At 39.4% G+C, this 22,658-nt stretch overlaps 1 protein-coding gene across 1 annotated transcript in view; it reads right to left on the minus strand.

Annotated features, from left to right (window-relative positions):
- The window catches only part of LOC306828085 (ephrin type-B receptor 1-like), an 86,891-nt gene that overhangs the window by 47,422 nt on the left and 16,811 nt on the right, over positions 1-22,658 (minus strand). Inside the window, exons 2-5 of the mRNA XM_079350305.1 lie at positions 7,773-7,837; positions 6,793-7,083; positions 5,192-5,410; positions 4,920-5,100 (exon numbers count right to left, since the gene is read on the minus strand). Of these exons, the coding sequence (XP_079206431.1) occupies positions 4,920-5,100; positions 5,192-5,410; positions 6,793-7,083; positions 7,773-7,837 (756 nt within the window). The remainder of the gene's footprint in view (positions 1-4,919; positions 5,101-5,191; positions 5,411-6,792; positions 7,084-7,772; positions 7,838-22,658) is intronic.

The following is a 22,658-nucleotide window of genomic DNA, read 5'->3' on the forward strand; positions in this document are numbered from 1 at the left end:
AGGCAGTTTGCTTCTGTCCAATCCTTTTCATCTATCCATCCATTATCTTTTTAGTCACGACTTAATACATCATGACTGTTGACTTTGTTTACCCTAGAATACTATCACCGGGTGATTTTCCCGCGAGCATGTGTGTTCACATGATTGGAATTATGTTGCGTTTCTCTGAGCGTCCTGGGTCCCTGGGTAGCTTCAGCATTGTCTTTGACATCTTTGAAGGCCCGAGTGTTTCCATTCTCCAAAACATACTTTTGCTACAGGCATGATGATTTTCACCCGAAATATTTTCTCTCTCCTGCAGCTGTTCATTTGTCAAGGAGACCGTGCCTTCACCAGGGAAGTCTCAAATGTCCCAGGAATGAGACAAAGACCAAGCTTCCAGTTTCATTATTATTTTCTTCTAAGTTTTATTGTAATTTTTTAGCATTTTTATAGGGTCCACCCATGATATTTACTTTCATGTTAGACATGGCACGCTTGGAAAATAATAGAACACTACTCAATTTGATCATGTATTGTCATATTTTGATGACAAGTACTTTTTATTTGGGATATTATATTGGGTAAAAATCCCCCGGCGTTAGTGATGTTGTTACTAATTTAAGCGTTAGTGTTCTCTGTATTGTTTAAGAGTATCATGTATGATGGCTGGAGAGTGTGACTTGTTAGTTTGACAGTGTTTTTTGGGGCGCCACCACCAACTAAAATGTCCAACATTGGAGAGTCTGTCTCCAGTACCAACTCTCAGTCAGTCAGTGTAAATAACTTTTTTTACTGTGCTCTGAGGAGTTTTTCAGAAAAATATAAAGTGGGTGGAATACTTGAATAATTTAATCATTTTGGTGCAGAGTGGAAAATGGAAAAGGCCCGATGGACTTCACTTCCTCCTTGAACTTAGAGCTGGTTTGATCTACACCCTAAAGGTGAAGGTGTTCAGAGAGCAGCCTAGTTTGATGTGTGGTTCGAGCGTCTCCAGAGGCTTTATAGCTGTTCTGAACGGCCACACTCCAAAATGAAGTCAAAAGGCCTTCAGATGTTAAAATACAGAGGAGCGGTCCTGCTGGAAAACGGTTGAAAGCCATTCATAATGGTGCACTTGTTTGTACACATCAAACATTACCTTCATGATTGTGCATACTATGGAAATGAAAATGATCATCAGGGAGTCCACAGACCTTTCCTGTGTGTAATGAAGGTAAAGAAAAGCTGAGAAAAATAAATACAAACAGAAATGTCTGGAAAACACTTTAAGACAGCAAACATGAAAAGAGCTTCACTGAAGCCAATTCAAATCCCATCTTTACTTTGCACATCAAGGATGGATGAGTGGCATATTTCTATCATTAATCTTATTGATCATGACCAGGACTTCATCTTAAAATGAGAGCTGACGCCCTAATAAGGACAATGTCAGCTGTGGTCGTCGTCTCTGAAAGACTTCACAACATCATTTCCCATTTGTTCTGGGGGCGGTTAAAGGCTCAGGTGTCTTTACATCAAACCTCTGTATGTTCAAACCTATTGCAAAGCGGAGAAACTATTTGAAGTTTGATATCATTTCAGATTTCTCATCATTTAAAACATATTCAGCTTGTCATCTTTCGCCAACATTTGACAGTTTTCCACAAATCACAGCCTCCTTTTTTTCTGATTCTGACAATGTCGCTCTTTTCTTCACATTCAGACTTTTACCTTTCTTTAAAAAAACCTTTGTTTGGGTGTGTGTGTGTGTGTGTGTGTGTGTTTTTTGTATAGGCAGATAGACATCTGGCTTGTCAAGGTCATTTATTCAACAACCTGGCTCATACACATGGGGTGTGTCACCATGGCAACAAGTCTAGCTCCCTCTTTCTCTCTGTATAAGATCACTGGGTCTCTCTCTCTCTCTCGTGTCCAGCTGTCTGATGGAAGCACTACATATGTATGTGCATGTTTGTATGTGTGTATTTTTACACTTTAAGTATATGAGTGTTCATGTCAGCTGACGGGCAAGAAATGTAATCTCTCTATCTCCAGAGTGACGAAAAATGTAACAATGGATGGGGTCAAAGAAAGAAAGAAAGAAAGAAAGAAAGAAAGAAAGAAAGAAAGAAAGAAAGAAAGAAAGAAAGAAAGAAAGAAAGAAAGAAAGAAAGAAAGAAAGAAAGAAAGAAAGACAGAAAGAAGAATATAGAAAGTAATAAAGGGAGAGAAAAGGACTGTTCTTGTTTCCCTCTCTACCTTTAGCCTGCTGAGCATTACACAGCGACTATACGGATGTCAATTGTGTAAAGGTGGCATTCAGGCTACCTGATCAATTATTTAAAACTTTTATGGACATGTTTGAATCCGTGTGTGAGTGTCTGTGTGTAAGAGAGTGTGCATGTGTGTGTGTGTGTGTGTGTGTGTGTTAAAAAGCCTGCAGGTTTATAAACTCTTTGAGCGATTTTGGGGAGTCACAGCAGGAGTTATTTGTGTGTATTCGGTTATAGTGCCTCCATTTGTTGTGTGGTGCTTTCAAAGTGAGGGTCTATTTGACGCAAACACACACACACACACACACACACACACACACACACACACACACACACACACACACACTGTATGTGTGTATGTGTCTATACTTCGATGAGCCAGTTTTTCCAGACAATATGCTGGTTTGGTTGAAAATAAACATGTCTCTTGGGCTGACACACACACACACATACACACACACACACACACACACACACACACACACACACACACACACACACATTAAGACAACCATCTGCTCTAATAGTGAGTCCAGTTTCCTGCCAAACTGTGATCAGCTGATTGGCACAAGAGGCCATCAAAGATCTGCCAGCTCGGCGGACACAGTCGAGACAGGACACTCTTCTCTGTCCAACATCTTAAATCACTGTTAAAGAGGACGTAGAACATATCAGCCCCTTTTCAAACAGCCTATGGTCTAAACCAGAGCGATATGTTCTCCTGTCCGTACACTCTTGTAAATGCATCAAAACAATTTTTTTTAACACAATCCAACATGTGATGTTGACACAATCCAAGATGAGAACATTTAACAAGGGAAATTTTTTCTCTGTGTTGTAAGATTCATGCAGAACACAAACACAGGACTGGATGGGTTTGTTTCATATTAGACACTCAGGTTAAGTTTAGGTAATGAGTTTATCATTTGGTGGACAATCCCCCTTTTTACAATAAAAGGAGCAGCTTTAGCTTCCGCGGCTAATTTCCAGCTCTAGTCCCCGGCCAGTAATGAATCATAAACCGAACATGCATGGTTACCCCAAATAAATATTTAAAATCATAGCAACAGTCAGTTTTTCATAATAAGTCCTCTTTAAGATAAAAGAAAACGAGGCAGGTGTCCATACGGTAGGCAATGCCATTAAAGAAGGTCGAATCAAGTCACCTGGACTGAACCTGTCTTTGGTCAGACTTTTTTGTAATGACAGGCTAAAGATCCAGAGAAGACATGCACAGTAAATTATTCCAAATTCGACCTGAATTTGCTCTGCAATAGCATCAATGTCACTGTAGCATTGTCATATTTAATCACCGTCTCCTGAGAATCGTGCCTGGCTTAGCGTCTTTCTCTCTCAAACACGATACAAAGAAAAAGTTGCAAATGACACATTGACACCAACGGCAGAGCTGACATTTCATTCTGTGCATTAAATGTATTTTGGGAGACAGTTCTTTGCTCTAAATCGCTTTTATCTCACACTTTCTTATCATCCTGACCTTCGTCTGTCCTTCTTTTACTCTACTTTTTTTTTTTTTTTTTACTTCTTTCCAGTCCGTCTCTCTACAAGGCTGTCCTGTTCTTCTTTTCCCACTTTCCTCCATTGTGTCTCTACTTCCCATCCTTCTTTTCTGACTTTCCTCCTTCCCTTCCTTTTCCTCCTTCCCTTCCCTTTCATTTCCCCTTTTATCTACCCGACACTCTCTGACAGTCCAGGAATAATTCGCAGCACACTAATCTTGCTGGAACACACTAAACTAATTAACATGGGATGATGAGGCCTCACTTATCATTTCACCATATGTACATACATCACACACACACACACACACACACACACATGCGCACACGCACACACACCCTCTCTCTCACACACATAATGGCTCTGAGACTCTCTGGGGAATAAGAAATGATGGGTTTTACCTCGGAGAGGAAATGGGGAAGGAGGCCAGATATAAAAAGGTGCAGATATATGGAACGTTGAGGGGAAGAGAAGCTATTTCTGTGCCACGTTCATCCGAGTCTTTCTCTACTAATATTAACTTACAGAACATCGTGGGCTGCACCCTTGGGCGAAGAAAATGTACAGTATATGTGCATGTGATTATTTAGCTAAGACTCCAAGAAATTGCAGACTTTGCTCTCTTGGGCACAGAGAACATTAGCATTTTCTGCAGAATTGACTCAGCAAAGCTTCAGCGTGTTATTGACTTTACTAGAACTTAAATATGACACATTCTACCTGGTGAATAAACTACAAACAGCAAGGTTGTGGAGGTTTTTTCTAAAGATATTTGAGACACCGTACTTTCTAAACGCACCCATTCAATATTCAAACTAGGGTTGCAACCATGTGAATGGTTTGAATGGTTTGAATCTGGAATGCCTTTTGTTTCTTTTATGCTTTTTGAAGTATGGCCCCCTGCAGTTCTATTCTTGCTTTGGAGGATTATTAGATGCACGTGTGCTGGATATTGATTTACTGTCATTCTGGCTTGTTAGCTTTTGTGCATGGCAAAACTGGAGCAGACAAAGGTTTTTTTTTTAAAAGTGAATGTATTCAGATAACAGGGCATTGTCTCCTTCATGCTGTGAAGCAGTATTTGGAGCATTTTTCCATTTTCATTTTCCATTTTTTTGTGCCTACAGTTTGAGCACACGCAGACTCATAAACGCAGAGGTTTACCTCGACACACGTTGCTGTTGTCCGGCTCATATCCCGCCTTGCAGCTGCAGCTTCCAATGGGTACCATCCACTCTCCATCTCCGTTACAGTAAAGCTTTATGGGCACATCTACTTCCTCTGCGTTTGGGATACAACTTCCTCTGGCGATGACTAATGAGGTGGACTCGGCTCCAGTCAGAGTCTGCACAGAATCAGAAGAGTAAAAATGGACATGTTGCACAACAGCTCTTTCACAATTGAAGAAAAAGAGCACAGCAGGTTTAGATTCATACCTCTGGGAAAAAAGCAAAGTTCTGCACTACACTGGGACATTTCTTGTAGAATACGCGTACAGCCAGTAGGGACATGCAGGCACCCAAATCCTGGAAGGCCAAGTGGAACCCTCTGCCTTTAGACAGCGGCCCGAAACTCCGAACTTCAGTGTTCACCTTCATTAGCCTTCCCCCGAAATCTACCTGAGAGAAACTCTCATCTGCTGCAATGGTATCCACCTATAAAATGAAATACAGAGGAAAGAAGAGATATGAAAGGCATGAAAGGTTACAAGTTTAATTAATAAATGTCAAAAATGCATTTTGTCATCTTTGAATTCAATCTTTTTTTTTACAACATTCCCCAGTGATTCTCTGTGATTGCACCAGAGGCAGCTGCTACGAGATTTTTAACACTCGGGTGATTTTCAACGCTCGGATCCATCAACACAAACAGTGTGAAACCAAACTGAAAAGATTAACTAATTGAAACGGCAAATCTAAAAGGTTACGTGCAAGACATTTTGAGAAGACGTCAACCATAAATCCCAAAGAGCACAAAAAAATGTGAAACTAAAAGTTACATTTTTAATATATGGGAGATGTTAGAGCTTAAACTTTATGAAAAAATCTCAATCACGTTTCTCTCTTGATAACCTCCCATGTAGCCTTTCTGTATATCAACAATCTTGATTTTTTTTTAACGTGCCATGTACGTCTGACTGAGCCTTGACTGATGGTGGGCATAAAGCCAAGGCAACAGGTGATTAGATCCAGGTGTGAAGAAAGCAGTTTAAGTTTAAAGGGAAATTGTTTGTAAGAGTATTATCATTATTCTGACCATGTACTTTAAATAAATCTACCTTTCAGAATCTTGATTCCGTTTTTTATTGGCAATTATATTTACATATACAAGGAATTTGTCTTGGTGCACCAGTGCGAAAGAAAAAAGAAGGCTAAAATAACAAGTGCTTAAATAAAATCAAATATGAGAAGCAATAACCAATATATAAAGTAGAATTTAAATGTCAAATATAGAGAATAAAAAAACAATAAATGTAGAAAGGGTGCATGAAAGAAAATACATTTAAAGTCCAGTAGTCAGTAAAGTCTGTTGAGAGCCTGTGTTATGAGGAGGGTGGGCAGGGAAATTGTTCATGAGTCTGACAGCTGAGGGATAGAAACTGTTCTTGTGGCGAGAGATTTTGGTCCTGATGGTTCCAAATGTATGCAGCACTATATGGTATTGGTTTTTGCTGCAAGACAAGCATCTGAACTAGTCCCAAATGTACACCTCAGAGTATTAGACCAATAAAAATCAGACAGGCACATTTTACATTTTCAGAGGCTTCTTCTCATTCAACTCAACATGACAATCAATAAAACGAATGTAATCAACACATTTCATTTTATAGTATTTTAAATGTCTATATATTTCAAATGTGAACAGTTCAGCATTAGTCCCATAGTTTTATAAAATGCCAATTTGAAGCTAAATTGAAAACCATAACACAGGTCAGCAGTTTTTCTGTCCTTGTATGGAATAACATTGGGATAAACAATTTTTAAAACAGAGCCAGATTTGGTCATCTATTAAAAGGCTTCACTTCCAGTTCCATTACCTTAAGAAAGGGGGCGTTGGCCCAGTACTCCACCCCTTTAATGCTCTCTGATACAGTCCTTTCTGTCTCCAAGTAGTACAAGTTGAATGTCTCTTTGCAGGACCCGAGGACACTGGGAATGGAGGCGCAGTCTCTTACGGTGAATCTGATCTCCACATAGATGCGTTGTGCTGCCCTCCGGTCGATGTAAGTAGTGAGGAGCCAGTTGTTCTGGCTGGGCTCAAACACGTTGCACACCTGGTACGTCCTGATGGTGTTGAGGTTCTCATCATAGCCGCTCACCTCCTCCCACTGGGGAATGTGTGTTTGAGTGAGGGGGCAAGGGTTGTGGATAAAAGGGAAGGACGTAAAGAACGAAGAGAGAGGAGAGGCTAAAATGATTAATGGGTTTACAGAGACCTGACACAAATTAAACTTTCTCTTTCCCTCTCTCCCATTGTGTGTCTCGCTTTCTCTCTTTTCCTACATCCCTGCTTCCCTCTCTCAATTTCTCGCCTCTCCTCTCTTGTTCTTCTCTGATCAGGGACAACCATTCATCACAATTAGAGCAACACACCTCAAACCCACACACAGAGCAACATTGTATCCGGCTATAGCCAAGCCTCCATTAAAACATCAGTTCAGGAAATGGAGTTTAAGACCATATTCTTGTCTTGTTAAACTATACTTTATTAAATTTTATTTCATCCTTTTAATTTGTCTTTGTCCTTGTAGACGCCGATCTATTAGAATCCATTATATTCTGCATCAATGGCAGTTAATTGGTGTCACCTTGCCACTGTAATTAAGATTTTGACAGACTCTTTAATGGAGCCCTGTAAAGTGTACTCAAACTGCTTTCCCCAAGGGTACACACACAGACACACACCCACACACACACCCACACACACACACACACACACACACACACACACACACACACACACACACAGGTGTAAACCTGCACACACATATACAGTACACCTGCAGATTTTTCTTACCCCATTGGCAGGGAATGATATCCAGCCGAGCTCAGCTGTCGCTGTCCTTGTATCCATCACTGTCTCTGTCAAAGAAAAATAGAGAAAGAGAGAGGTGAAAAAAGTGCTCTGCAGGAGGAGGACAGGTATGAGGGTAATTAACAGTCAGGTCAGACACCAATTAAGGAGGCTACTGCATATATGTAGGCTATTCATAAATGCCATGGTTGCAGTGATGGCTGCTTAACAGTGACTAAGATTTATCAGCAAAACAGTAATAACATTTGTCTAACATCAATAGCAGTTAGATACAGAAAGCAATAAACAGCATAGGATATCTCATCAAGAGCTAGGATAGGATTGTTGCCAAAAGAAGGATGTTACAAGCAGAAAGAAAAAAACAAGAAACAGTTAGCAGCCTCAGGAGCATTTGACAACAAAAATCTTGCAACGCTAACATAGCACCAGCTATCAGTCAATCAACACACATTGTTGTTATTAGCAGCAGTAACAGGTAGAAATAAAAAAGCAGTACCACCAACACCATTACGAAACAAGTTAGGAGAAGATGATGTCTGCAGTGTTAGCAATAAAAAGAAAGGCACTGGGACCGCTAGCAGAACCAATAGCAGTTATCAATATTGCAATTAAATGCTATCTTAGCCTCTGCTATATCACTTGGCAACAGAAAGAAGTCAGTAACAGCATTCACAATCAGAAAAATATAGTTAGCAGTGCAAACCTTAGTTAGTAACAGGAAGCAATTGACAGCTATTTTAGCAACAAATAACAAAAAAAACAGAGTGCAGTAAAGCAGCATACGCCAATAGAAACAGAAGCCTGTTAGCAGTTCAAACAGCTAAATGTTAACTATTGAGGAGTCGAGGGCTAACAGAGCAAGTAGAACAGAAGCCAGTGAGCTATACCAACAGCAGTGTGCAAGAGAAACCAAAACAGCTCTCTTGAGGCTGGCTAGCAGCATATGTAACTTAAAACAAAAAGCAATTAGCAGTTCTTTCACAAAATAGTAACAAAGAAAGAAGTAAGCAACAGGAAACAAATAAAATCAGCAAATAAAAAAAAGACTGAGGAGTCTAAAGGATGTGGTCGACGTGAGATTCCTGCCAGTAGGTTAATGGTTAACCTGCTATCCAGCTAAGGAGCACAATACGTGTTTAAGTTATCTGTTATTTCCTTTGTTCAGTTTAAGGTTTGCCTAATCACTTAGTCCCTGAACCAGGCTTACAGTGTTCTGTATCTGTTCTTACACAGAACACAGAGCAGAAAGTGATACAAGCTGTATCCTCTCATCCAAATCCTGGTGGGAAAAAATAAGCTGAACACTCTTGTCAAAGCAGCATTAGAGAGGGATTAGCAACTGTAATGTATTTAGGGTTAGCGTATGACAACATGTGCCACAAGAGAGTACATATTTCAGTTTTTATGTTTAAAAGATGAAGATAACCTTCACATTCTGTTAGTATAAGTCACTGCAGACAATATTGCAAATCAATGAGCTAAACAGATGTTAATTACGAGCAACATAGAATTGACTGTCAATGTGATGTGTTCATTCAGGTTTTTACTTCCTGAAAGAACAAAAACAGACCTTTCTGACTTCACATAGCCTTCAAGTCACCGAAATAATCCAATTAATATAGTCTACTTATGTCATTTAATGAATTACTGTCCAATATTTGCAGTTTGCATACATTAAATAATTACACACAGACATAATCAGTCAGCAGCAGTGTTAGCAATTAAATTGCAATATCTGTTATGTGAAAGTGTCTAAGGAGGACTCGGATGATCTCATTATCATTAATGATTCTGTGTCCTGAACAGAACCTTCACTAACCTCACAACCAACCTGCGCACTTGTGAAATAACAGCTGGGTGACACACTGAGGCATTACCATGCATCACCAAGCTACTTGATCCTAGAGCAGCATCAAAGAGCTTTACAGCTTTTAAAAATTCAAACATCAAGGTTACAACATTCGGGGTCGCCGGTAGCGCAGCGGCAGTGCGCGCGACCCCACGTATTGAGGCTCAGTCCTCACGCGCGGGCGGCCCGGGTTCGCGTCCGGCCTGTGGCCCATTTCCCGCATGTCTCTCCCCACTCTCTCCCCCTTTCCGACTCTATCCACTTTCCTCCATCTATAATAAAGGCATGAAAAGCCAAAAAAAAAAAAAAAAAAAAAAAGGTTACAACATTCATATAAGACACAACACCTTACACACAAGGTCTTAGATTAAAAAAAAGCTGCAACATGAGCAGTCCTAATAGCTATTTTACCATTTTCTTCCATTTTTGTGAAAAGTCTGGCATGCAGAGCAATCAGCAAAATTTAATGAGGAAATAAATGAATTAATATTAAAATGTCTGTACAGTTGTGGGGCAAACATTCAACCGATCTTAATATGAGCACCAAAAGCTTATAGTTCAAGGCTAATAAACAAAAAAAAACAAAAAAAGTCTTGTCAAGAAAATGTAATGAATTTAAAATCTTATTCTAAAAGGGCACTTCTCAACAGCCTGAAAATCAATTAAAGATTCAATACTGCTTAACCAGAGAGAGGGCCAATAAACATTATCCATCCATATTTCCATCTCTTGCTTCAATATGTTGAGTTTGTACATTTTGTATACATGAGTAATTTATTATAATTATTATATGATATACCCTAACCATAATGATGTAAAGAGTTGAAAACTTTCCAGGTTAGATTATAATTTATTCCAGCTGAGTCGGTAGAAACGGTTTTTACAGCTTGAAAACATAAAATTCAAACTAATCACTCCTACTGTAGTTGCACACACTGGCTGCAGGACGTACTGTGTACTATCACTGTTTGTACTGTAGCTATACTTCAAGCTACTGTAAGGTAGCACAAGGTAACCGGCAATGTTTGGAACCTGCCAATCCAATAGCAGGTCAACTCCACATCCGCGAGGAAAACGTCAACATAAGGTTCATCCTTGTTTAGGAACGAGCTTTATCCTCTTGGTGTTTCGCATCACAAATAATATTTTTTCTCTTCTTTGCCGCCATATTCAACAAAGTAATTTTGTTACCATTCTGCTTGTAATTTGGTTGCATCAATACTTTAGTGCATTTTAAAAAAAGTGATATGTCTTTTTTTATTAATTATACACCACTTTCATGTTTTAACTTTTTCAGTTATGTTGTTTATTGATTTATGCAAATCTCAGTTGTACAACTTGTTGTGATATGTATCGTTCAAAGGTGAGCCTACTGCAAGAAAGGGACTCCCATTAGTGTCTGCACTGTCAGCTCATTTCTAATGCAGCGTTCAGAGAATTACACATCACATACTCTGTGTTTCTTCACTCTCCTACTCTACCTGTGGGTCAGCTGAGCTGCTGTTAGCTAAATAAAAGTGTCACGATGCAGCAGCCATACCTGATGAGATACTCCCACATCTGTTAGTTTTAATTTGACAACAGACACCCTTACACGGAGGCCTTTCTAATAAAACATGGTGAGAAGATTCAACGACATCACACCACGAGCCAGCCGCAGGCAAACATCCCCCCCTTGATTCTTGACATGCTCTCCTCCTCTTGCACTCTTTCATTCTGTCACCCTGCCTCTCATTATCGCCACTCCTCCTCACCCCCTTCCCACCTTCATCCACTCCTTCACTATACCTCCCTGCCTTTTATCTCCCCCTCTACCTTGGGTGTAGCTTTTTTTTGTCAGCAAGCTAGCCTAATTACAGCAGAACCCGGTTTTTCAGCTCTCCCTTGGGATGGAAGGTCGTTTGGGGGAAAATCAAATGCTTGTCACGCGAAAAATGTAGTCGAGTATCAAATTCTTGGACCAAAGCTTATTCAAATGGTGACAATTGTCGCCATCTAATTTGTAGCTTCAGTGCGTTTAGTGGCATGTTGTCAACAAAGACTTTCAAAAAAAAAAAAAAAGAAGATCAACAGCAGAATATAGACCCAGTTTATTTCTGCCTTGAATATTTTGCCTGCTCAGAAGTCTTTGAAGTGTGGGTAAAAAAAGAAAAATGGTAATGCGGAGAGAACTCCACAATGTCTACAGAGGAGATGTTGGAACAGCTCATGAAGCCTTACAAGCACTACCTACCAGAAAAGTCGTGCAAGAAGGGATTTGAATCAGGGCTTTGCTTCAAGAAAAGAACAACGGCAGTGTGCTATCATACTCCATCCTACCAACACAGTTCTATTTCATCATTAAAGGAATACACTCTGGGCTATTTTAGCATACAACACACAGACTTTGCTCCAAATACATTTATTGAAAATTGATTACACTGCCATGCCCAGATCTGCGGGGAGACTTCAGCGATTCATCATTTCTCATTATTACATCCAGCTCACAGCTTGAGTTTTGTGACCAAGAGCCAGCAGAGTAATGAGTTTAAAAATAGTGAAGGCAAGTTTTTTTTTTTTTATTAAATCTGAACAACCGTTGAATTTAAAGTCTGTAAAATGAATTTAGTCAAATAGTGTTAAGATTACAATAACAATAGTTAAATAGCAATTTATGAAGTATTTTCGTGAAAAACAATGAATAAAAAAATTCTGATGAATATGTCAAGAGTCCTTACAGCAGCACTTTAAAACACTGAGAAGAGGGGTGGTCAATCCTACAACAAAGTGTTAAGCTCCGGAGACCAAAAAAGAAAGAAAGAAAAGAAAGACGGACAGAAAGAAAAAACTAAATAAATTAATTCACCTTTCACATTTAAGAAGCGCAATCTATGGATGCACAAGAATCTCATTATTGATTAACCCATCTAAATAAAGCTAAAATAGTGACGATACTTTAAACTATTCAAACCCATTTATGACTTAAACCACTAAAGAGACCAAAAGATGAATTCACTCGCTGGAGATTGAACGTATAGACGTATTAAAGGTAGAGGGACTTGTTGCAGCTCTCACGTAAGCCTGGGCAGTAAAAAAAAATCTTCTCGTTTTCTAGCACCGTGCTTATGATTGTGAAATGTTCCTCTGTTCAAGTACAGTTTGTCAAGTTCTGATAATAAAGAATAACACATCCACAGTTAACCATCAGATGTCTTCAGCTTTCACTGAGGAGTGAACATCTTTTAAATTTGAAAGGAATAATGACTTTACATTTATCGTGACTATTACCGTTATCGACTGGTATGAACATTGTTATCTTGACAACATTTTTAGTCATATCACCAGGCCTAATGATGCTTTTTTTTCCTTTTTTTTGCATTTGTGGCTGAAATATTTATTGAATTTCATCACATTTGACAACAAATTTGTATTCGCGTCAACATGAATTGTTCTTACATCCTTCATATCTTGATATGATCACAGATTGCCTACCCAGGAGAATAAGAGCGGCGTTTCCAAACCATAAAAGCAAACAGACTTTGTGTATTCTCTGAGTAAAGACAAAAACTCTTCCGTGAGCTTATTAAAGTGCTTCCATCATCAGTCTAATTAACAGGACACAGCACACACACACACCTCTCTGTGCATAATAGGCTATATACTCCGATCAGCCTAATTACTTTTGACATATTGGAGGCTGTGATCGCAGTGTGCCCACCTCCCCCGCAGTGGAGCACGCCCTAAACCAAACGCTCCACCACTGAACCAAAGCAGAGCCGTTTTTATTGCAGACAAAACAGCAGGTAAATCTGTGTGATATTGTTACAGTCAAAGAGGCTGTTAAACCCTTGTTGTGGCCCAGGAGGGAGAAATAAAGGTATTTCCATCACAGACTAGAAGTAATTTCACTGTTTTCTGCCTTTCTTTCTTTATATCCGGCATTTGTGTGTGTGTGTGTGTGTGTGTGTGTGTGGTGTGTGTGATGTTTAAGTACTACTGGTCAAAAGGCAAGTGAGGTCACTTCATCTTGTGCTAATTGGCCCTGTATGTTCCATCTTGATTAGTCTGCCGTCTAAAGATTTATACACTGCTGAATGTGTGTGTGTGTGTGTGTGTGCGTGTGTGTGTGTGTGTGTGGGTGTGTGCGCGTGTGTTTGTGAACTGTATGTACTGCACTGTATGTGTTTGTTTGCCTCCTGGAAAAGGAAAAAGAAGTACACCCTGAGACACCCGCAGCACATCAAAATAACACGCAGATGCAGACACACACATAAGCCGAACACACACGCTAAAAAGACCTCCCGGAGCGAAGGACGTCATGCCACCTCGTAGAGACGGTCGTTGACCAATCAGGCTTTGAAGTGGAATGACACAGTATCACAGAAGGATGACTCGGAGCACACACACAAACATGTGCACATGGTCACGTCAAACATACATAGGTTATACAGAGACATGTACACTCACATGCACACGCACACAGAGAAACCCTGCGGGAGTCGTGCCGAGCAGCTCTTCTATGAATGCAGCCTCACATTCACCTAAAATCAATTATGAAGACAATTACTGTATGAGGGAAATCTTCCACATGTGAATCTGGGGGAACATTTACTTCTCCACGGAAAGTGAAGTGGTAACAATTCAACACTGGGATGATCAGCATGCTAGAAAAAAATTGTGAAATGATAAAGAGAATCACGATAAAGGTATCAAAGTAATAATTAAAATATAACATTTTAGCTCCAATCAAAAATAGTTTCCTTTTTTAGGCCCTCCCGAGTTCATCCTCCAGTGTCTCCAAAACTGCTCACCTGATCATTTGCAAACTCAACATCAATCTGAAGCTCTGGCTAATGGGCTGACCCTGTTGTCTTCAAAGAGTCTGCTCAGCAGTTCAAAAACACATTGTATCAGCAAAAAAACAGGACATAACTATGCAACAACAGTAGATTTACACATGGAGCTGTGCATACTGTGGACAAAATCACAGTTCTGACACAGAAGCACGTCACAGTCATGTCAAACGTAGCGTGTTCATTTGTCAATTCAACTTGTAGTTTAGACCTGAAGAGGTTTAGTGAGGAGTTATGAAACATACTTTATATAAAGCACACACAGATATTGACCACAATGACTGAAACGTTATTTATTGGTGAAACACTGTAGTTGACATTTCCAGCGTATAAAAACGTCATTTAACACAATAGTTTTACTGCTAAATCTGAGGTAAGGCCAGAAAACTGTTGCTCTCTAAGCCACTTGATAAAATCCCTGCTGATTTTAATCTACTAATCAGCACTCATGACCACAGAGGAACGCCCACGCCACACAGACAGAGCAGGTAACTAAAGGTTTTAACATCCTCATTATTACAAAGTAGAGATTTATGTTAATTTATTACTCTCAAGTAATTATCTCAATTAATATTCAGTTATTTTAAATATAATTTAATTATTTTTCTGTCATGTTCCCTCTCTATTTAAAGCTAATATATGAAGTAGAAGAAACACATACTTTTTAAAGTATAATTAAACATACATACCATGATATATTACCCTCAAATGGCTGCATTACTGTATGCATAGGTATTTTAATTAAACTAAACTTTTAATTTACATAATTATTACGTTTTTACATCTCTGCAATCACCGTTACATCTAGAATTTATGCATGAAATGTGGCATTACTATTCTCCCTCTCTTTCCTTTCTCCAGTAAAAATAATCTAATTAATGGATATGTAAGGGGAAAAAGTCAAATGTCCCTCCTTAAAGGTTCAGAGCAGCTACTCTAAGTGCGTCACAAGAGAGATTAATGTCACATGCTAACTTTAAAAGTCTTCCCTTGTATAGTGTTGGTGAGAGTTCCCAAAGAGGACCCTGTAATGTCAGCCATTTGTTTAGTCATCCAAAAGCATCTTTAGTGCAGCTTTCCATGCCGGGTAAATGCTCTTGCTTTTACTGTTTTAGTATTAACTGGTACTGCAGCTTTTTGCGCCACAAGATTTTATACAACTGTTAATAGAAAATGAGAGGTACTTAAATGTTGAAATGCCCCTTTAACACTGGTGTCATTTGATGCATACTCAGTATTAAGATATGTAATTACTCCTGGTCTGTGTCCCTCATGTGAGTTTAAATATAAATGGTAATGATTTGCCAAAGACTGTCTCAAAGTCCAAACTAATGTCTTCAACTAACCGTTGCATTTCCTGCTTTGTTGAGCCTTGATCATGCAGATTAATGTACATTACTTTTTAATGATCCATTCGGCTGTTTGACTGCTTCACATTAAGTGTTGGACCACAAATCGTAGCCACATCTTGTGCTTTTGCTGACAGTATTCGAATTAACGACACCGTCCTTTGTATCACATTTATTAGTCCCTCATCCAACACAAACTTTCTCGGCTAATGGTAATATTAATTTCCTTCTTGCTTTCTGCTTGTCTGTGTGCTGCACAAAACAAATGAGACACATGGGGCTTTTACTACAAGTGTATTAATAGCTAATCTCTGTTTATTTGCTTTCACACACTGCAGGGAATTCACTACCTGGATATGACACCATTTTGCACCAGCTCCGGGAAAGGGCGACCTGCACCTTGTCAGGAGTGATGGATTACAGGCATGAAATTGAACTACAAGGCACTAATTAAGACTTGTTTAATATTGTTTATATTTGTCACAGTGATCAACTCTTACTGCTAATGTATACTTTGGGAAAACAACTGTTTAGTCTCTTTGCAGAACTCATCAGGAACTCCTCAGCATTACCCACATACTGTAAGCACTTGGAAAGAATGAACAGGTTAACAATAAAAATCCCATTAATGTGTTAAACATTTTATAATAGCCAATAGCGGCAGTTTTTAAGGCCTTTTAATCTCTATTTAGGCTCACTGTAACTTTTGTCAGAGAGAAAAAACTTTAAAACCTTTGACTGTGTCTAGGTCCCATAACATGCTTTTTGTCTGATCTTATATGCTCTTTAGTGTGTTTTTATGGTGTCTTGTTTATGTTTAGGCACATCTACATGCAAAAATTCAAAGTCTGCGGAAACAAGGCTCTCCTATGTCCTCCTGTTAGCTGTAGCAATAGCCACATAAAACTCTTGGTCCCTTGCCCCCTCCTTGAAAATGGGTTTGTTACATCACAAATCCATGATATCACTGATCCAAGCCCATTGGCCCATTGTAGTAAGCACAATCTCCCTTGGACTGACCGTAGCATTCCCAATATGGTAAAAGAGGCGGGTCATATCCGAGAACAAAGCTGAACGAGTGACCATTTATGAGAGAGTAGATCTATCTACCGACCTATCTGATCAGACTTGGCACACTTTTTTCTAACATTAGCGATTGTGAACATACCTTAGTAGAAATGAATTAGATGAACCCCCAAAAGGCCATAATATGGGACCTTTAAGGAACAAAAGTATTGTGGCCCTAGAGTAACAGATATTTATGATTCCCAGTGAACACAACCAGTGCCTTCAGGTAGCAGATTATTTTCATTGCTGACACGTAGATGTTGTTGTTGTGAATTGAAGCCGGGAGAGGCGCAGGGCCGTCGTGTTAAAAGAACAACCGAGCTGTCACACATGAGCACTTATCTGTGTCACAGTTTCTTATTGAGCGAGTCACCCACACAACAACCCACACACGGACACTCACACAATCTCAGACTCTGTGTTCCTTGTCTGTCTGTGCGTCTTTCTTTGTCTCCTTCTTCCTTTACGTCTCTCATTTATGTCAGCCTCAGACTTCACCTCTCCTCTTTTCCTCACATCTCTTATTAAGAGCCTTGACCTAGAAAATTTATGGTGTCATGATTTCACTTGATAAAAGAAGACATGTTCGTCACGACTGGGGGAAAAAAAATACCAGATCATCTTTTTGTAGCTGAAACCTCCTGATGCAGCTCATGAGGGCATTTTAAACCCACAGAAATGTGAGTATCAGCGGTATATCATTTTACAACTTACCCAATATCTTCTGTTGCTATCATCCAGTAGAGGCTGTAAAATGATAATACAAAGCTCCTCTAATGTTAGATCTTTGAACAACAGTATAGCTTGAAGACTTTTCACTAAGACATCCTGTATGTTTTATGATTTAATACAACACAGTGAAACAGGGCAGACCTGTCATCACAGCATATAGCCTTTAAAGAAGCAGGGCAGACAGGAGAGGTATCGCGGTTCTCAAGAATATGATTGCCTGTCACAGCTGGGGGTTGTCACTGTAAATACAAGTGCAACATACTGAGCTTTTTTTGACAACAGTGGGTGTGCCAGTCACTGTAAAATAAATAAATAAATAACTTATTGTCTTCTGGAAAATCGGATCGACACGACAATAAAACGACATATTGGGCTCTTATTTTAAGAAGTGAGCGGTGATGAAGCCTGTCTTTCTTTGTTTTTTATCGCTGGAAGAAAACTTTACATAAAACTGACACTAACAGAAAGAAACATGCACACACACACACATACACACACACACACACACACACACACACAAGTGTGCACACGCTTGCTTAGAGACACAAGCATGTGTGAAGCATCCAGCAGTCTGTCGATGTGGCAGAATCCTTTGTTCCTTTGTGACTAACGCAAAGGGGAACAAGCCTCTAACTGACATGCTCTGTTTTTAAGGAGAGTGAGTCCTATAGATGCCAAGTTAAACATCATCACATGCCACATCACGCTTTATGTTACGCTTTGAGAAGGCTGGTTATTCGCCAGTGGTGATCACCCGTAAGGATGAAATCAAACAGGATCAAGTATTCCTCTGACGCCTGACTCAAGGCTAAAATGTACAATTCATGTTATGTTATGTTATGTTATAAGTACTGGGGGAATGAGCACTCGGACAGATAACTCATGCACTGCAGCGTAGCTGACCACAGCGAAGGCGTGGGCGCTGTGATTCTGAATGGGAGTGAAGACACATGTAGCGTTTCGATAGTAAGCTGCAGCAACCCCTCCTTGCCACTCGTGGGAGCAAGTGAGGATGGTAAGGGAAGGGTGGGATGCACTTGATGACTAAAGCGAGGTTAAGCAGCTTATTAGGGCAGATGAGCCACAATAGCAAACAATAGCATGCAATCAGTTTGAAGCTATCAAATGCTAGCTTACATCAGAAGCAAGGAAGTGACGTCTTTTGTTTGACATTTTGTAATATAATCAAACGGTACAGTTAGCTAGAAACGGATTGAACGCTAAAGTTAGCCATTCTAGTACATAACTCCAAATGATTTGTCAGATTATCAAACCTGGGTCACTGAAGCATATGAAAAATGCTTTGAGCTTCTAACCTGAGCAATATATCTGAGGAAAATGGACACTGTCTGTCTAACTCTAAAAATAGCTTCTGTGGGCACAAATAAGTTACGAGCTCATTGTGGAACATATGGTGGATGGGATGGTTCGCCATCAGTCCTCTTCAGTTAAAAAGGAGTATAAACACATTAAGTGTTGAACTGGGGAGGGCTGTATGGAAGAGTTGGAGGACAAATACGCTTCATTAGCATGCCTCCATGTGCATAAGCAGTTATGGACAGATGTTCGCTGACTGTGACAGAAACATGTCAGCATCTATCGGAAGACTAAAGTGAGTGAAAATCAGGTGAGAGAGGAAACAGCTGTTGTACTGATCGATGACCATTTAATTAATGTTGAAGCAAGAGAAGCACAAATAACAATTTTGGCCTAATTTAGCAAAGCTGGTGCCAGACTAATTGGATTTGTCAGTGCTTCAAAACAAATGCATTAATGTGAATGCCTTTACTTTTAAAGCTGGAGCACTAACATTTCCATTTGCAGTTAGTATGACCACAAAGGGACCTTATTTAGTTTTCTAAAAATTCCTGCATTCATCCAAAGATTGACTTTTCATTGGAATCTTGTTATCATGAAAATACAGTTTTAATTATTAAAGACACAGATTCATTTTTTTAACCTGACTGGTTCAAATCAATTCATTGTATAATACTAAGAATTTGTGATTTCATGTGGTCCACTTATAATGTTGGTGGTCTGACTACAGAAAGATTACAGAAAAGCATGGTCCATATAGGAGTAAAGCTAAGATTTCTAATCTTCTGACTGTACACAGCAGGTTACACCTACACATCCATACCCATTCACCCACTGATGGCAGAGGCTGCTATTTGCATTGACCGTCAGAGGTTATTAATCCACTTTATAAACATTCATATGCCGACGAAGTGTTTCTTGCCCAAGGACACATCGACCATGTGGCTGCAGGAGCTGGAGATCGAACCCTAAACCTTGTGGTAGAATGATGACCAACTGAGCCACAGCCTCCTGTTACATCCCTACAAAACCAAGATGGCAGCCAACAAAAGAGTAGAAGTTGACTTTCAAGTCAATTGGTGATATCACAATGACTGCATAAAGTAAATGTCTGTCATAATCTTGCTTTCTTCTTCTTCTAATATCCCTTTGTTATCTTTGACTGACTGACTTCCGTCAACATTACCATCATTTATGTCACAAGTGCTGCCACGCAATGTTGAAATAGTGACTTGGTGAGTCAAATTAGGAGGGTTATCTATTTAAACTGCTGTACTGTACGTTTGTTCATCAAATACAGTCAATCAATACTGATATTCAGCACGGGTGTATCAGTTTTTGTATCACACGAGTCAGAACACAATTTATTAGTAGGTCGATACTTTGTTCGAACTGAATCACTCTCAGAAAGATCAGCTAGCAGACTATAAGGAGACATGTTTCATTTGACAATTCTATTGGATTAGAATCACACAAGCCAACTTTAATGGGCTCATAATACTGTGCTTGTAATGCTCTTCAAGTGAACTTGAACCAGCATCTGTTTGATCTGTTTGATTGTGAGACTTCTTCTTTAAGGAGAACATCCAGAGCTGAATGTAAATGAGACCAGCAACTTTAAATGTCATACAACTCACAAAAGTATGTGGCAAAACTCAGCAGGGCTTCAAGAGTATCAGGAGAATTTTGATGTTTTCACAGTATGCGTCTCCAAGCTGCCAGTCAGAAATGAAAGATGAGTGGGCCTGTAAATCAATCGAGGCAGAACTGAGAGCTAAACATTGAAGCAGAGCAGCTGCAAACGTTTAATCTCCGAGCCCCAAACATCAAAGCCCTAATCCCACACATATTTCATCAAATCAATCTAAAGCAAATAAACCTCCATCTCATATTTTCTCTGCATTTTGACAAGTAAACTGACAATTATCTCTAAACCGCCAAGGTAGGTCGAAATGGGGCATCAAAAACAATGACTTAGATTCGACTTCGATCAGAAAAAGTCTGATGGAAAAGAACTGAACGGAACAGAAATGGGCCACAGAGTGTATTGTGTGTCTGAGAACATCCACACTACATCTCAAAGTGTGACAAGCTCGCTGTGTACACAAAGAATACACCCACAGCAGCGTTACAGCCTCTTGAGTTTATGTAAGTGCATTGAGAAGGTAACATGGAGACAGAAAAGGAAGTCCTATAAAAATACTCATTTCCAGTGTAGGATTATGTACTTGGAGAAAAACACCTTTGTTTATCTGAATGTTTTCCAGTTTTTAATAAAGCTCTTTTTAATACAGTAAAGGCAGGTCCAGATTGTACTTTTTTAAAACACTGAAGTTGACAAAAGAAAAAGAAATTCAATGACTGGTAAATAGCCCCAGTTTCGTTAGCACATTGTAAAATCAAAAAGTAAAATCAAGTACAAATCCTATTCTGGTTGTAGTCCTCTGCCAACCACTTAAGTTTGAGTTGCCACTGTGACTCTCCATCTCTATATATCTTTTTAGAAGTCATAGCCATCGACACCAAGCCATGCTACAGGTATGGAAGTTTCTGCAAGACCTGAATGTTTCTCTGGCAGATAAAACCAGGCTGCACAGAAAATCTATACAATCTAAACGGTTGTAAGGTGTTAACCCCAGACCATCAAATCACTATTTAACTCAATGCTACTAACTATGTGTCAATGTGTCCCCTTCTGTGTCTAACAGCTGGAACTATTCACTGTAAATCAACAGTGTCAGTGTTAAACTCACTACACTGTGATCCAATTACTTTTCTCTTTCCTCATTTTAATTATTCAGCCTGCCATACAAGGCCATGGACCAAGAATCCACAAGGCATTACTGTAGATATTTAATCCTCAATAATGACACAGCATCATGTTTAACGGTTAATAATAAGAAAACCACCCACAGAGAAAACAAGTTTTGGCCGAAATACAGCGACGACATACGGTCAACAGGTGGTGGAGATCTGGCACTTTGAACACGAGCCACATATGGTCCATGACAAGCCATGTCTTAGCCAACTGTATGACAATTGCTGTCCCAATTCTGGCTAATACAGCTAGATTGTAAAGGACAATAATAAACTAAACCCTCACCAATATCAAAAAACATTCTGATTGGATATTAGCACAGAAAGACAATGAGACGCTGACAATCAAAACACAACAACCATCAGAGCATTACTATCTCTCTTCTGTCCCTTGTCCGTTGCTTTTGGGCAGCCAGCTCACACTAAAAGATGGTGCAGGTTGTAAATTAAGGTGAACAAAATCTTTAGCAACTTTGCCTATGAATAAAAAGAGAGAGACATTGATCGATTTTCAAACTTCCGTTACGGGTCAGAGAATCTACATTGATTTTTTAGAAGCCAAAAAAAAACAGAAGAGCTGACAGGTTTATTATTGATAACCAGCAGCATGAAGCAGAGTGAAATGTCACTGGCTGACAAGGTAACTTGAGCGTGAATATATAATTTTATTTATTGACAGTGTATAGTGGGACAGGGTGACCTGGAAGCCAGTCAATAGTCCAACAATTTCAAATCAAACAAAAGCTGTTGAAACAGTCTACCATCCCCCATTTTACAGACATAAGGAGATGATTAAGAACCAGCAGACAACAAATTGAAGAACGGTGTGTAAAGGAAATCTCATTTGTATTGCAATAAAGCAAACCATTAGTGACAAACCTGATTATCACATGTCAGCATGCGT

Source organism: Symphodus melops (genome assembly GCF_947650265.1).
Source record: "Symphodus melops genome assembly, chromosome: 8".
In the NCBI taxonomy this organism is placed as follows: domain Eukaryota; kingdom Metazoa; phylum Chordata; class Actinopteri; order Labriformes; family Labridae; genus Symphodus; species Symphodus melops.